The sequence below is a fragment of the Silene latifolia genome, chromosome 2, assembly GCF_048544455.1.
Source record: "Silene latifolia isolate original U9 population chromosome 2, ASM4854445v1, whole genome shotgun sequence".
Classification (NCBI taxonomy): Eukaryota; Viridiplantae; Streptophyta; class Magnoliopsida; order Caryophyllales; family Caryophyllaceae; genus Silene; species Silene latifolia.
Window position 1 is genome coordinate 86,779,141 of NC_133527.1, and position 17,252 is coordinate 86,796,392.

The 17,252-nt window shown below is 37.2% G+C and overlaps 1 protein-coding gene across 1 annotated transcript; it reads left to right on the plus strand.

Annotated features, from left to right (window-relative positions):
- Positions 1–740: 740 nt before the first annotated feature.
- Positions 741–3,056, plus strand: LOC141641045 (uncharacterized). Its single transcript, XM_074449722.1, has 3 exons — positions 741–1,681; positions 1,732–1,978; positions 2,244–3,056. Exons 1-3 carry the CDS (start codon positions 741–743, stop codon positions 3,054–3,056), a joined length of 2,001 nt encoding a protein of 666 aa, XP_074305823.1.
- The last annotated feature ends 14,196 nt before the right edge of the window (positions 3,057–17,252 follow it).

The window sequence follows — 17,252 nt, forward strand, 5'->3', positions numbered from 1 at the left end:
GGTCTAATGAGACTCGAGTTGGTTTATGTCTTACAAGTCTCATTGAAAAGGTAAGTGATGGGTAAAAAATGCAAGGATTCATAGGCTCGCATTTAATCAAACATAACATGTGCATAAGTTGAGATCACAACAAGCAAGCAAATAAATTATGAAAACATATTAATTTAAGCATGAATCATCCCCCATGTTGGTTTCCCCTAATTACCCATTAATCCTAGTTAAGGAAACTACTCACTCATTATCAAGTTTAGCATGTTAACAAGGTTATCAATCACATTAACAAAGCAAAACATGATGAATAAGTAAGAAAGATTAACAATAATTAAAAAGGGATTAAGAGGATTATACCTACTAATGATTCCAAAATAAAGCTAAGAATAATAGAAGTACTTGATGAATGATTGGAAGGTTGTCAATCTCCCAATAATAACCCAAATAATCTTCAATTACCCAAAATAAAAGATGAACAAAAGGGAAATTAAGGAAATGAGATTTGTATTAAGACTTGATTACAAGTTGATTACAAGATTAAGAAGAGATTAGAATGATATAAACTACCCTAAAGATTGATAAGACTAACATGATTATCTAATTAGACTAATGGGGTATTTATAGTGGGGATTAGGTACACAAATTAGGGTTTACTAAAACATAAACATTATAACGAAATATTAGGATGAGAAAGATTTTAGAGAGAGATTATGCTCTAAAAATCTAATTAGGGATCTTAATCAATTGCAATGGCAAAACGTAAGAACCCTAAAATTAATAATCCTAAAACTAATACTAGTAATCAGAATACTAATCTTAATAATCAAAATAAATCAAAAACGCAAAAACAAGTAGATACTTATATAGCGAGCACTAGTAATCCATCGAAAACTCCGAAATCTGCTCGACGGGTAAACTTAAACTTTCCTCCGTTGACGGCTTCTGAGTTAGATGTTATAGTGGAGGAAGATGAACAAAGTGAGGAGGAAGATCTGGTAGCGGCAGAAGAGCCAATTTTTGTACCTGCTGCGGCATCGTCGTCACCGGTACTTTGTTTATCGACGGCTGATGTGGCGGATGAGGTAAATTTCTGGTCATCTGCTGTGTATTGTTTTATCCTTGGGGCGAACCCTAAGGCGAATGTCATATCGGGCTTTGTAAAACGAGTTTGGCAGTCTTATGGGGTGGATCGTATCTCTTTCCTAGCGAATGGGATTTTTTTGGTTAGGTTTAAGACCAAGGAGAAGAAAAAGGAGGTAATCAACACTGGTCATCTAATGTTTGATAATAAACCGGTTATTGTTAATGAATGGAAACCAGAGATGGAGTTGATTAAACATGAAGTTAAATCAATTCCAATTTGGATGAAGATGTATGGACTGGATATCAAATTCTGGGGAACTGGCTGTTTATCAAAGATTAGTGGTCTGGTTGGGAAATATTTGAGGTGTGATGATGCAACTAATCACAGAGCCTTTTTAGGTTATGCGAGGATTCTGGTTGAGGTTCAGATTGGCCAAGAATTTCCAACTGAAATTGTGTTTATGGATGAACTTGGTAAGGTTCAAAGGATTAAAGTAGTTTACGATTGGCTCCCTGTGTCTTGTGAGAAATGTAAAGGCATGGGGCACTCAGCTAATCAGTGCAGGAAGGAGCCAGGTGTGAAGCCTAAAAGGTTTGGAGGCCAAAGGTTAAAGTGACTGCTGGCCCTGCTAAACCTCAAACCCCTGCTCCTTATAGACCCACTGCAGTAGGAACTCCTCCTGTACAGGTGGTAACTCCTGCACCTACTGTATCTGTTGCAGTGCCAGTTACAGTGGAGACCTCTCCTGTGTTTGCCACACAATCCTTACCTAGGCGGTTTATCAGTAAGATGTTAAGGCAGGATTCTGGGGAACCTAGGATCTTCACACCTAGGGGACTCACATTCATGGATGCTCTTACACTGTCGATGCAGAAAGTGAGAAATGGGAGTGCTGGAAATAGGGTAATCCTTGCTGGGTGTTCTGAGAATGGGTAGCATGGGTTTCTGGAATATAAGGGGAATGAATAGCCTAAATAAACAAAATGAAATAAGATGGTTTCTCCATCAGAATAATGTAGGCTTATTTGTTTTGTTAGAGACTAAAATAAAAGGTAGTCAATGGGTAAAGGTAAGGAATAATATATGTGAGAATTGGTCCATTTCCACTAACAATGGGTTTCATCCGGGTGGCAGGGTGTGGCTAATTTGGTAGCCTTCTATGTACCAGCTTGATATTCAGATGGTGACTGATCAAAGTATTCATTCTCATATAATTGATAAAAGCACGTTGAAGGAGTTTTGGATGACTATGGTGTATGGGTTTAATAGGAGTCATGAAAGGGTATCTCTGTGGGATAGTTTGATAACCTATGTAGCAACTGTCACTGGACCATGGATGGTCTGTGGTGATTTTAACAGTGTCATTGAGGTGAATGAGAGAATTGGGGGAGCTGTTGTGTCCTGGAGTGAAATGGCACCAATGAGGGAGATGATTGTTCAATGTCAGTTGCAAGGTTTGAAAACTATTGGGTCCTACTATACTTGGACCAATAAACATGAAGTTGGCTCTAAGGTTTATAGCAAACTTGATAGGGTACTTATAAATGAGGACTGGCTGAATATTTTCCCTGATTCATATGCAAATTTCCTTCCTGAAGGGCTCTATGACCATTGCCCATGTCTTATAAGTAATTATGTTGTGGAGGTAAGAAAGAAAGCTCCATTTAAGTATTTTAACATGTGGTCTCTGGCTGATAATTACATGGAGGTGGTTAAATATGGATGGCAGATAAATATACATGGGACTCATATGTATCAAGTGGTAAAAAAATTGAGGAATTTGAAGAAGGGTTTGCAACAGCTGAATAAAGAGAGTTTTAGTGACATTGAAAACCTTACCCATGTTACTGAAATTTCCTTGAAGCATTTCAAAGAGAAGCTCAGGCTAGACCCTTTAAATGAAAGTTATTGTGAGGCTGAACATGCTTGTGCTGAAGACCTTAAGAATTTGATGAAAGCTAGGAATCTATACCTAGCTTAAAAAGCAAAGGAGCACTGGATGAAAGAGGGAGATGAGAATACATCTTTCTTTCACTCTAGTATCAAACAGAGGAGGGTTAAGAATAGGGTCTATCAGCTCAGGAATAAGGATGGAATGTTGTGTACTCAACCTGAGGAGATTAAGAGTGCTTTTGAGGAGTTCTATAAAGGATTACTAGGCACGTCCACTGGTGTGAGTCCTGTTCATTTGGGGGTTGTGAGGAATGGTAAATGTCTAACTGCTGCTCACCAGGCTAGTTTGACCGCTCCTTTATCTGATGAAGAGATTAAAGTAGCTATGTTCTCCAATCCCTGGTAATAAATCACATGGGCCAGATGGCTTTGGCAGTCAATTCTTTAAGGATAGTTGGAATGTGGTTGGGAAAGATGTTAGGGCCATGCATAATGTGTTTTATTCTGGTAAACTTTTGAAGGAGTGCAACAATTCTATTCTTACCCTGATTCCCAAGGTCGACAATCCTGAGAATGTGATGCAATTTCGCCCTATAGCATGTTGCAACACGGTTTATAAGTGCTTGGCTAAAGTGATTTGTAATAGGCTGGCAGGTATTCTCCCGGAGATTATCAGTCAGTCACAGAGTGCATTTGTATAAGGGAGGGATATTGTTGGTAACATTTTGGTTTGTCAGGACCTGATTAAGCTCTACAAGAGGAAGTCATGCTCCCCTAGAATATTGATGAAAATTGACCTTCAAAAAGCATATGATTCTGTAGAATGGTCGAGATGATGGAGGCTCTGGAGTTTCCTTCCAGTATAACTCAGTTGATTATGCAATGTGTCAGTACCACATCCTATTCCTTGGCTGTAAATGGTGATATTTTTGGGTATTTTCAAGGCAAAATAGGATTGCGGCAAGGTGATCCACTCTCCCCACTATTGTTCATTCTTTGCCTGGAATATCTGAGTCGACTGTTGGATAGAATTCAGAGGACTAAGGGGTTCAAGTTTCATCCGTTATGTGGTAGAATTGGGCTCACTCACTTATGTTTTGCTGATGATTTGGTGATGTTTTGTAGAGGAGATATGGAGTCTATCACACTGTTGCTGAGAGCTTTTGAGACCTTTTCTAAAGCTTCTGGTCTGAGAATGAATGAGGGGAAATCAAACTTGTTTAGTAATGGGGTACCTGAGAGTCTGATGAATAATATTGAGGAGGCCACGGGCATGAAGAGGGGTAAGATCCCTTTTAGATACTTGGGTGTTAATATTCAACCTAAGAGATTGGGGTGTGGGAAATTATCTGTATACTTCCCTTAATTTAGAAGGATTATAACGAATTTAACAATGATGATTAAAGGTCATAAACAAAATACATAAACAAAGTATAGGGATTCAGAATTAACCTTCGGTCCTAGCAAATATGGCCTAAGAAATATATCAAAATTGATATTCACCTATTAGTTGCACCCAAGACGATATGAGATATGCCCTTTGATTATGCTAGAATCGATCTAAAATTTTCTGTAAAATTTAGTTGTTTTTGTGTTCTTGTGATGAGAGAGAGGAGGCAAGGTCAAGAAAAAGCATTGGGGTAGAAATAATTGTCTACCTTTCTTTTTATACAGACCGAAATTTGGAGTCAATTAGGAAAGAAAAGTCCTTCCTAATTTTCGGCCAAACTGACCGAAATAAGGAGTGAATTCTCCTTATTTTTGATCTTTCCAAAAATATATAAAATGTGTTAAATTATCATCTAGTGAGGATCGAACCTATGACCTCTTGGTTTGTGTACCCTCACTATTACCACTATGACACATTCATTTTGTTGATATTAAATATAACTGATTACATTTAATTACGAATTAACAGATTAATTCGTCCAAGCTAACATTATATACATTTAATTAAATATAACTTATTATATTTAATTTACGAATTGACAGTTAATTCGTCTCAACTAATATTATTTAATTTTCATTAAATAATTATCTCATCAACACATTGACTAACTTTTTAGTCATATTGGGCATCAATGTAATTATATTTCTATAACCACATTTCTCAAACACATCCTATAGGTGTGACCTTTAGGGACCAGTTGATCACCGCCATCTGTATGATAATAACGTCAAACTTTCTAGCAAGCCAACAGTTATTAGGTAAACGTTAATCAACTGATTAAATATACGAAGTATACCCTTGTGAACCTGTAAGAGATTTACAAATGTTATCACACTAATTTGTGGAGGACACAAGCTCCAACAAACTCCCACTTGTCCTCACAAGTGTATGTGCGATAACCGATTCTCATATCCTATAAAATTTCTCCCACTCAATGTAAAACAATTTGCAAATCCGTATTCACAAAGGTTGTATTTTACAAGCGATCAATATCAAGAGTGGTTTTCCCGACTAGAGAGTAACTTAACTGATAAACGAATCAACATTCGAGCATGGCCATGCATTACAGTTACAACTCCTCGAGTGGCCCTGAGAAATAACTATACCTGATAAGGGTTGGATATTTTCCTCAACTCGAATCCTGCAGATGTAAGCACAGTATGAAATGACCCAGAAAAAATCTACTTAGCCTACAGTTATGGCAGACCGTGAGAAAGAAACCAAAGTCACCCAAAAACTGCCTTAATCTCAAGAGACAGTCGATAGTCAAAAGAATCGACTCTAGGAACACAATGAATGTCCTATCCACGACCTGGCACCGAATGTTATTAAACATTTAGGACTCCATTACGTTGTCACAAAAAGTTGTCCTACGAGGTATCGTTATAATCTCGCATCTGTGATCAATCAGTGAACCGTTTGACTTATGGCTCGTTGAACCCACCATCAATTGACTGCACAATATAATAGCCGGAGTTATCAGCTCACATTGGCGATTACGGACCAAAACAAATATAATGTAATTCAGTTCACTTTGTGGCGTTCAATGTTGTCAGTACAATCCACATGAAAAACAAAATATTATATATAAAACGATGAAGTTATAAATAGTATATGAAAAGATAATGTATCAAATCCATAATCAAGTACTACAACTCAGGAACATGTTTAATTCCCATGGAATTAACATGCCCTACATGCTTATCATAATTCAACGGTTTGGTGAGAGGATCCGCGATGTTATCATCCGTCGCAATCTTGTCAATCACTATCTCTTCTTGCTCCACGTAATCACGGATCAGGTGAGTCTTCCGAAGTACATGTCTAGATTTGTTGCTAGACTTTGGCTCCTTAGCCTGGAAGATGGCACCTCTATTGTCACAATAGATGGTGATCGGGTCATTCGAACTAGGAACTACCGAAAGCCCTTGTAAGAATTGACGCATCCATATCGCTTCCTTTGCTGCCTCCGAAGTGGCATAGTACTCGGATTCAGTAGTAGAATCTGCTACAATACTCTGTTTGGAACTCTTCCAGCTGACCGCAGCACCATTAAGAGTGAAGACGAACCCGGACTGAGATTTTGAATCATCTCGATCTGTTTGGAAGCTAGCATCTGCGTAACCGGTTGCGCATAGCTTAGTATCGCCTCTATAATTCAATACCCAATCCTTAGTCCTCCGTATGTACTTGAGGATATTTTTGACTGCTATCTAGTGTGTTTCACCTGGAGTCTTTTGGTACCGACTCGTCATACTCAATGCATATGCCACGTCTGGACGTGTGCATATCATGGCATACATGATCGATCCTATTGCAGATGCATAAGGAACACGACTCATGCGCTCAATCCCTTCAGGCGTCGTGGGTGACTGAGACTTGCTCAACTGCATCCCAGTCGTCATAGGAAGGTTCCCCTTCTTGGAGTTGGTCATGCTGAACCTCTCAAGAACCTTATCCAAATAAGACTCCTGACTAAGTGATAACGTCCGTCGTGATCTATCTCGGTAGATACGGATTCCCAAAATACGTTGTGCCTCACCCAGATCTTTCATCTGGAAATGGTTCTTCAACCATTCTTTAACCGAAGATAGGAGAGGAATGTCATTCCCAATCAAGAGTATGTCATCGACATACAATATCAAGAATACAATCTTGCTCCCACTCGACTTGATATATAAGCATGGTTCTTCGACCGATCGAGTGAAACCATACTCTTTTATCACTTGGTCGAAACGATGATTCCAACTCCGAGAAGCTTGCTTAAGTCCATAAATAGAACGCTTAAGCTTGCATACTTTCTTAGGATGCTCAGGATCTATGAAACCTTCGGGTTGCACCATGTACAACTCTTCCTCCAAATAACCGTTTAAAAAGGCGGTTTTCACATCCATTTGCCAAATTTCATAATCATGAAATGCGGCAATCGCTAAGATTATCCGAATGGAACGTAGCATGACTACAGGTGCAAAAATCTAATCATAATGCAATCTGTGCAATTGAGTGAAACCTTTTGCCACAAGTCGTGCCTTATAGATATCTGGTTGAGCGTCTACAGAACGCTTTATTTTGTAAAGCCATTTGCACTATAGAGGTTTTACCTTATTAGGTAAATCAACTAGATCCTATACGTTATTCTCATACATGGAGTCCATCTCGGATTGCATGGCTTCGAGCCATAGCTTTGAGTCGGAACAGGCCATAGCACCTTTATAGGTTGCGGGTTCATTACTTTCTAGAAGTAAAACGTCATTCTCCTCGACCATACCAATTGTCCGGAGGATGAGAGACTCTACCCGACCTCCTAGGTTCCTCAGGAATATCAACCGTATCATCAGTTGGAGGAACCACTTCCTCCATCCGTTCCTCGGTCGTTGGTTCTGGAATCTCCGACAGCTCGAAGGTTCTATTACTCGACTTGTTCTCGAGAAATTCTTTCTCTAAGAACGTCGCACTAGCCGCAACAAAAACTCAATGTTCGGTAGGCGAATAGAAGTAATGACCAAATGTTCCTTTTGGATAACCTATAAAGCATGTCTTAACCGATCGTAGGCCGAGCTTATCCTCGTGTCTCCACTTGACATAAGCCTCGCAACCCCAAACCCGAATAAAGGACAAGTTCGGGACCGTTCCCTTCCACATTTCATATGGAGTCTTGTCGACTACTTTAGACGGACTTCGGTTAAGTATAAGAGCAGCTGACAAAAGAGCATAACCCGATAATGAATCAGGCACTACGGTGTGACTCATCATGGATCGAACCATATCAAGTAAGGTTCAATTTCTCCGTTCGGACACACCATTCAATTGAGGTGTTCCAGGTGGAGTTAACTGCAAAACGATTCCACAGTCTTTCAGGTGTTGATCAAACTCATTTGAAAGATATTCGCCACCCCGATCTGAACGGAGTGCTTTAATCTTTCTACCCATGTTGGTTCTGTACCCTATTCTGGTATTCCTTGAATTTCTCAAAGGACTCACTTTTATGCTTCATTAAGTAGACATATCCTTATCTACTCAAATCATCCGTGAAAGTGATAAAATATCTATAGCCATCTCTCGCGGTAATTGACATAGGTCCACATACGTTCATATGTATGAGTCCTAATAGGTCACTAGCACGCATTCCAACACCTTTGAAGGAAATTCGAGTCATCTTGCCAATGAGACATGATTCGCACGTGCCATATGTAGAAAATCTGAATGCGGGAATAGTCCCATTATCGACGAGTTTCTTCACGCGTTTCTCATTTATGTGTCTCATTCGACAATGCCATAGATAGGTTTGATCTTTGTCACCAACCTTTAATTTCTTATTATTCATTTGTAATACTTCCGTGGTTTGATCTAAGATATAAATTCCATTCATGGAAACTACTTTGCCATAAATTATTTCATTAAAAGAGAAAATACAACTATTATCCTTTATTGAAAATGTAAAACCGTCTTTAGCAAGTACGGAAACTGAAATAATGTTCTTAGATAAACTGGGTACATAGTAACAGTTATAAAAATAACTCAAAACCACTAGGGAGTTGGATTACGTATGTTCCCTTCGAGACTGCAGCAACTCGTGCTCCATTCCTGACTCGCAGGTCCACATCACCCTTTTCGAGAGGCATGATGTTCTTTAGGTCCTGCAAATAATTACACAGATGAGAACCACAACCAGTATCAAGTACCCAAGTTCTGAAACTTGCATGGTTTATCTGAATCATATGAATATAAGATGACATACCAACAGGAACGACGCGTCCTGCTTTTATGTCCTCACGGTACACGGGACAGATCCTCCTCCAATGTCCAGTCTTGTGACAATGGTGGCACTCAATGTCACCTCCCTTGCTCTTTGTCTTGCCCTGTGAGCCACTAGTCTCACCAGGCCCACTCTTACCGTTTCCTGGCTTCTTGAACATTGGCTTACCTACAGCTAGGTCGCCATGAGCCTTGCCCTTACCCTTACCTTTGTTGTAAATCGTGAGAACATTCTGCTTCATGCTCCCACTCAATTTCATATCCTTCTCGGTCTGTACGAGAAGGGAGTGTAGCTCATGAGGACTCTTTTTCAAGTCGTTCATATAGTAGTTCGCCCTGAGAAGGGCAAAACCATCGTGAAGAGAATGAAGCATTCGGTCAATGACAATGCTCTCACTGATTTTACAATTCAGTGCCTCCAGCTTCTCGACATTCTCAATCATGTGAAGAATGTGTGGGCTAACCGGTTAGCCCTTCTGGAGTTTCGCATCAAAGAAGCGACAGGTATGCTCATATGTAACAATTCTCGGTGCCTTTGAGAACTCGTTAGTGAGCGTGGTGAAAATCTTGTTTGCACCTTGGGCAATGAAGCGTCTCTGCAAATTGGTTTCCATTGCAAAGATGAGTACGTTCTTTATCGCACCCGCTTCCATAACGAAATCACTATAAGCGAGTGACTCGTTGGCTCCTACATTTGGGCCTGGGTTGACCGGTATTGGCTCGGTTAAATACCTGAGCTTACCGCCAGCAGTGGCAGCATTCCGTAGTGCCGCCTCCCAGTCCGCAAAATTGGACCCATCATTCTTCAGTCGAGTGGACTGATTCATTTGGTCCATAAACATTTTTAGCCAGGACGAAAGATCTAGTGTGGCACTAGGCATTGGGATTGCGTTATTTCCAGCCATTTGTTGTAACAGTATTATCGATAATAAACGTGTTCTACACTACGAAAGAAGAATAAAATAATAAGCATGTGCATCGTTTTTAATTTTAAGTCTAATGAGCTAATGTCATAACGCGAAGACTCAAAACATTTATACAATTGACCTCCCTCAAGAATTATATAAATGACCCCAAGACTCAATTCTCTGTAAATTGATAAGCTAACCTTTTAGCTAATTCTACCGTTAGATTTCTTGGTCGATAAATTTCTGTAAATTCTATCTATAGTCCATCATAATCACCAGAAACTCTTCGGACTATGATGTTGAGGTAAACTAAGTCAACACAACTACTTACCCAACGTAGAAGGGGTCATATTAGGCCTACCGACGAAGAAAGGATTCATAGATGTTTGCCCTTATAAAGACTAATCTCAATTTCCGTTTTGGAGGAAGATCCCATCAACTTTTTAATTCATTTTTAAGTGAACTATAATCTAGCATGCGAGAATGATTAAAATAAGGTGATGGCTTAAAGACTGTGACATCTGCATGTCCATGAAAACTAACATACAACCTATATGAGTCAATTTTCATGCATTTTAGTAGTAGGTGGTTTGGTTTTAGGCGGAATATGATGCATAAACTAACATGTGAATGAAAAGCAATAGAATGAAAAACGTAAAAACAATAAAAGTCCTAGTGTGGCCTATCCTATCAAAATGAACAATAAATACAAGTTTGGAATCCATCCTTGGACCCGAGAAGCTTGTCTTGATGTTCCTTCTTGATCCATGTAGCGGGAGTGAGCTCCAATCTCCATCTTTAGTCTTCTTTGAAATTACAATAAATAAAATTACATAATAAACCTATTTATTACAATCTAATTTCAAAACCCAAAACTAAAAAAAAGGAGATTCGAGATCTCATAATTACATAAAAATCATGTTTCCTTCATTACGAAAACATAATTTGACTAAGGCCACACTAAGTATTACAATTTACAACCGATTGCAAAATTAAATACGTAAATAAAATTCATTCATTCGATTCATTCAACAAAATTAAAAAGCATCAACTAAAAAAATTAAACATACATGACACAATTCCTTAATTATGTTGATTAATTTATCCAAACTACCTATTTAAAACAAATTAAGTGACAATTCCTCAATTAATCACATTAATTTCATTCTTAATCCATATTAAACTTGTAATATGAATTCTATCCATCAAAATTTTAAACTGCTTTAAAATAATTCGGTATCTTTAAATTGTGAACCGTTTCACAATAACTAATTGGCCAAAATCAAAGTTAAAAACCTATTTTTCTTCCTTTTGGGTCTCGGCAAAAGAAAGAAAAAACAAAAAAAAACCATCCTTTTTTTTTTCTTTTCGGCAAAACAACAAAACAAAACAAGTCTGTTTCTAATTTTATACACGGTTTTATCTGTAAAAACCACAACAAAATTTTTTTTTTTAAATTCTGTCCCCTGTGAATAGTAACACGTGAACAGTAACAAAAAAAATTCGGATGCTTTTCAAATCGGCATAAGCAAAACAACCGCAAAAAAAACTTTAATCGGTTTTTCTTAGAAAAAACAGCAAATTTTTTTTTTAAACACTGTTTATCCGTGAACAGTACAGAAACAGCAAAAAAAAAAAATTCACGGTTGCCTTTTTAATTTTAACTTAATCTGCATTAAATCAAACATGACGATTCGATTTTTGTTTTAACTTAATCTGCATCAAATCAAACATCTACCAATTCTTCATATGATAATTTTAACTGATTAAAACAACCTTATGAAAAATAAAAAACAAATCTCGCATCAAAAAGAACAAACACCGGCTGCAAACAATTTTTTTTTAATCGGCATTAACAAAAAAAAAAAGAGCCGTGCCCTAATTTTTTTTTCGAAACCCTAAAAGTTTACATACAATTTTACGAAAATCATCAAAATTAAAATCCGTGGCCTATGCTCTGATACCACTTGTGGGAAATTATCTGTATATTTCCCTTAATTTAGAAGGATTATAACGAATTTAACAATGATGATTAAAGGTCATAAACAAAATACATAAACAAAGTATAGGGATTCAGAATTAACCTTCGGTCCTAGCAAATATGGCCTAAGAACAATATCAAAATTGATATTCATCTATTAGTTGCACCCAAGACGATATGAGATATGCCCTTTGATTATGCTAGAATCGATCTAAAATTTTCTGTAAAATTTAGTTGTTATTGTGTTCTTGTGATGAGAGAGAGGAGGCAAGGTCAAGAAAAAGCATTGGGGTATAAATAATTCTCTACCTTTCTTTTTATACAGACCGAAATTTGGAGTCAATTAGGAAAGAAAAGTCCTTCCTAATTTTCGGCCAAACTGACCGAAATAAGGAGTGAATTCTCCTTATTTTTGGTCTTTCCAAAAATATATAAAATGTGTTAAATTGTCATCTAGTGAGGATCGAACCCATGATCTCTTGGTTTGTGTACCCTCACTATTACCACTATGACACATTCATTTTGTTGATATTAAATATAACTGATTACATTTAATTACGAATTAACAGATTAATTCGTCCAAGCTAACATTATATACATTTAATTAAATATAACTTATTATATTTAATTTACGAATTGACAGTTAATTCGTCTCAACTAATATTATTTAATTTTCATTAAATAATTATCTCATCAACACATTGACTAACTTTTTAGTCATATTGGGCATCAATGTAATTATATTTCTATAACCACATTTCTCAAACACATCCTATAGGTGTGACCTTTAGGGACCAGTTGATCACCGCCATCTGTATGATAATAACGTCAAACTTTCTAGCAAGCCAACCGTTATTAGGTAAACGTTAATCAACTAATTAAATATACGAAGTATACCCTTGTGAACCTGTAAGAGATTTACAAATGTTATCACACTAATTTGTGGAGGACACAAGCTCCAACATGGGGATCCTTGATTGTCAACTGTTAGTGGATAAGGTGACTGAGAGAATAAGGAATGTAGGGAGTAAGAAACTGTCCTATGCAGGCAGAGTTATTTTGATCAAAGCTGTGTTCCACTCTCTGCACACGTATTGGGCACGGATTTTCATTTTGCCTAAATCAGTCCTGAATAAGATTGATGCTATGTGTAGAACGTTTTTGTGGCATGGGAATGAGGCTAAAGAGAGCCCAACGTTGGTTTCATGGGATAGAATTTGTAAGCCAGTTAAGCAGGGTGGTCTTGGCTTTAAGAATTTGCGTAAATGGAACATTGCCTCTATTGGTAAATATGTTTGGTGGATAGACGCTAAAGCAGATCACCTGTGGGTTCGCTGGATTCATGCTATTTACCTGAAACATCAGAATTGGCACAATTATAATTCTTCACCTTCTTCAAACTGGGCTTGGAGGAAGATTTGCTGGGTGAAGGAAATTCTCAAACCGTTCATTTGTGATGATTCTTGGCAGGCTAGTGGGCAGCAGTATACGAGTAAAATTGGATATAGTTGGCTGGAGGAAGAGGGGTTGCAGGTGGTGTGGCACCCTTGGATGAGTAACAAGATGCTGCAACCTAAGCACACTTTTTTTATCTGGTTAGTTGCTCAAAAAAGGTTACTAACTCAGGACATGCTGCCTAAAATGCACATTATTCAGGCTAACTGTTGCTTCTTATGTGGGGCTGAAGAGGAAAGCATTGATCATTTGTTCTTCAAATGTGTGTTTAGCAAAAGGGGTCTGCACTTATTGGTGTAGTGGCTGCAGGTGGTATACCTGAGAATGGAGTGATTGACTTGTGGATTTATCTCAGAATGCAATCACTGAGGGTGAAACAGATTATAGCTGCTGGACTTGCTACTCTGATGTACCAAATTTGGTATTATAGGAATTGCTGTAGAATTGAGCAGGTGGTTCCTAGACCTGCTATGGTGTTTCACATTGTCAGGACGCAAGTATGTGCTAGGATTCGATGTAAAAGTGAGAACTGAGTGTCTAGTATAGCTAAGCAATGGACTGATAGTATGTTTGCTCATAGTTAAGATGTCTTGGGTGAATCCCTTGTAAGTGTATTTGGTGATTTTGCATTTATAAAAATTACCTTTTCCCAAAAAAAAAAAATTAGGGTTTACTAAGAGCTTAAATGACGATTAAGTCCTTGAGGAATCGCTCCTCTCACAAAAGATGGGAGTCTCCTTTTTGTCGGTCTTTCATAAATATGCGCATCTTTCATGGAGGGAAGAAGAAGACGTATGGGACTGTAAGAGAATCTGGGCGTCCAAGGGGTCGGGACTGGCGGAATCTGGCGTGGTTGGACGGGCGGATTGATAGCAAAGACGAGCGGATTGTGGAGTGGTTGGACGGGCGTCTTGATGGAAAAGACACTCGAATTCCTCCAGTCTTGGACGGGCGTCTTGCTATGCTGGACGAGCGGATTTCGTCACAGCTTTTTCTTTTCTTCCTTTCTTCCTCTCTTCTTCCAATAATCCTCCGGGATTTAGTCGGGGATGAAAGGATTTCTTCATCATTGCCCATCTACTATAATATGTACAAAGGCCTTCTAGTCTTGTCTTCTCTTTGATGCTTGGTCATTAGATTCGATCAATTTAGCTCTATTTTGCCATGAAAATGCAAGGTTTGCACTCCTCTCGTACCAAGGAAACAAAACCTCAAAGAATATGCAAAACAAAGGACTAAAGATAGTAAATGACCCAAATATGCACTAAAAAGCATAGGAACGAGGCTAATTCGGGGACTAAATGTGCTCAAATAATGGTCACATCAATTATTAAGTAAGTTTATAATACTGATTTATTTATAATAACATTTTCAATTTTTATTTATAGCAAAAACCTCATTTTTGCCCCTAAAAAAATGAGTTTTTGCCTCCTTTATTTTTTTTTTAAAGAAAAAGGGCCTTTGAGAAGAAAAGAACTAACGAGCAGGATCAACCCACGAAAGATTCTGATGATGGCCCTACTTTTATTACGATAATAGGAGTACGTGCTCAAATACAATACCTTAAGTGCAAAAATCTGTGTTTAATACTAATACAATACCTAAAGTTCAAGATTCTGATGTGAGCCTTCTCTCGTCTGTTTGTTTTTATGTAATAATAGGTCCCTCGCCAGCCGGATATCATACAATATGGATACTACGTTTGTCGGTTCATGTTGGAGATTATTACGCGAAGATATATCCTTATTCCAGAAAAGGTTAGTAATTTAATAATGTGTTTATTACTTTTTTTAAATTAGAGCTGATGTTGTCTTGCTTGCTGCTATACCATGATGTTGCTATGCAGTATTTGATGTTGTTACAATAATGTCTTGTCTTTATTTTTTCCGCAATATGTAATCAACCCGTCACAAGAGCTTCTGCAGTACAAATGTTTACATATAGACGAGGTAATGGACATGTTGGGCAAATACGTCTTAGAACATAGCAATGCGGAAGGCTAAATGCATGATACTGAGAGCTTAGATCAGCTTATTAGTAATTTTTTTGTTGAAGTTAGGGAATGATTAGTTCATGTAAATTTAACTCCTTGTAAGTATATATATATATATATATATATATATATATATATATATATATATATATATATATATATATATATATATATATATATATATATATATATATGATCTTCTTTATTGTGGTTGAATTGAATCTATTGAGTTCGATGAACCCGGTTTGTGATTTATCTTTAGTCTTTGATATATATGGTCTTTGATATATGCAGGTTTTTGAATGGCATGAAACAAATTTAATTTTTAAAAACATTAGATGTTCGTAATAAAAACGGTTACTAAAAAAAACCGTTGTAAATACCCTTCACAAATACCCGCTATAATATTCAACAACAGGTTTTAAAATAGGAACCGTTGTAAATACCTTTCACAAATACCCGCGCATAATATTCAACAACAGGTTTTAAACGAAGAACCGTTGTTAAAAGTCTTCACAATTTTGGTGGGAAAGTTACAACAACGGGTTTTAAAAGAAGAACCGTTGTTACTACAAATTTCAACAACGGGTATTTAGCATATACCCGTTGTTAAAAGTCTTCACAATTTTGGAGGGAAAGTTACAACAACGGTTATTCATATGACAACCGTTGTTATATTATTCCCACCAGATTTTTGAAACACTTTCCACAACGGCTTACACGCAACAACAACGGCTTTTAACCGTGGTGAATACTTTCGACAACGGTTTAAATAAATAACCTAACCGTTGTAAATACCTTTTACAACGGCCGCTTTAACAATGTCCGCTTTTTCTTTTTACAAGGGTTTTTACCCGTTGTTATAGACTGTATCTGTAGTAGTGAAAGTTGTGTTTTGGCTGTTGATCATCCTGTTTGTACTGTTTTTAAACTGTGTTTAATTGATCGCGGGGTGTAATATTTTGATATAGGATTGAATTTTTGCACTGCACAGCTGCTGGAATGCTATTTTTCAGCAGCAGCTGAAAAAATAACATTTCAGCAGCTGCTACAAACGCTGCTGAAAAAATAGCATTTCAGCAGCTGCTAGAACAAGCTAAAATCATTTTTTTAAAAAAAATAAAAAAATAAAAACGATAACGGTTAAAAACAACTCGTTGCAAATAATTATTTGACAACGGTTACATTTAGATAAATAACCGTTGACATATTTTCCCTCCCATTAAAACTGCCAAAAATATAAGATAACGAACGATAATTGTTGTCGAGTTTAAAACTTTTACAATAGTTTATTTAAGCAGAATCGTTGTCAAAATTTCATCAATAAAAATAGATAACGGTTACATATTGTTGTCAACAGATGAATATAACAATGGTTTTGCACACAATAAAGCCGTTGTTAAATTTTAACATTCAATTAATAAGATAACGAAATGAACCGTTATCATATATAATATTTAACAACGGTTTTGGAACGATAAGACGTTGTCAATAGTAAACTATGACAACGGATTTTAAAGCGTTCTTAAGATTTAATAACGGTTTCTTAAAAGATTTAATAACGGTTCTTGATGTTATATAACGGTCGCGTGTTATTTGTACAACCGTGGTATATAAATAACAACCGTCGTTGCAATAACTGTTTAGGCCAAAATCTGCATATTGGCCTAATAGGGCAAGTCAACTTAATTCCTGTTGAAGAATTGGGCCGTGGAGGAAGAATAAGAAAGAGGAGCCCAAGT

Excerpts from the sequence above, each read along its gene's own strand:
- LOC141641045 (XM_074449722.1), top strand. The coding sequence starts at position 741 with ATGGCAAAACGTAAGAACCCTAAAATTAATAATCCTAAAACTAATACT. Across the intron at positions 1,682-1,731 it reads AAAAGGTTTGGAGGCCAAAG|ACCCACTGCAGTAGGAACTC; the intron begins GTTAAAGTGACT and ends TGCTCCTTATAG. Across the intron at positions 1,979-2,243 it reads ATGGGAGTGCTGGAAATAGG|CTTGATATTCAGATGGTGAC; the intron begins GTAATCCTTGCT and ends TCTATGTACCAG.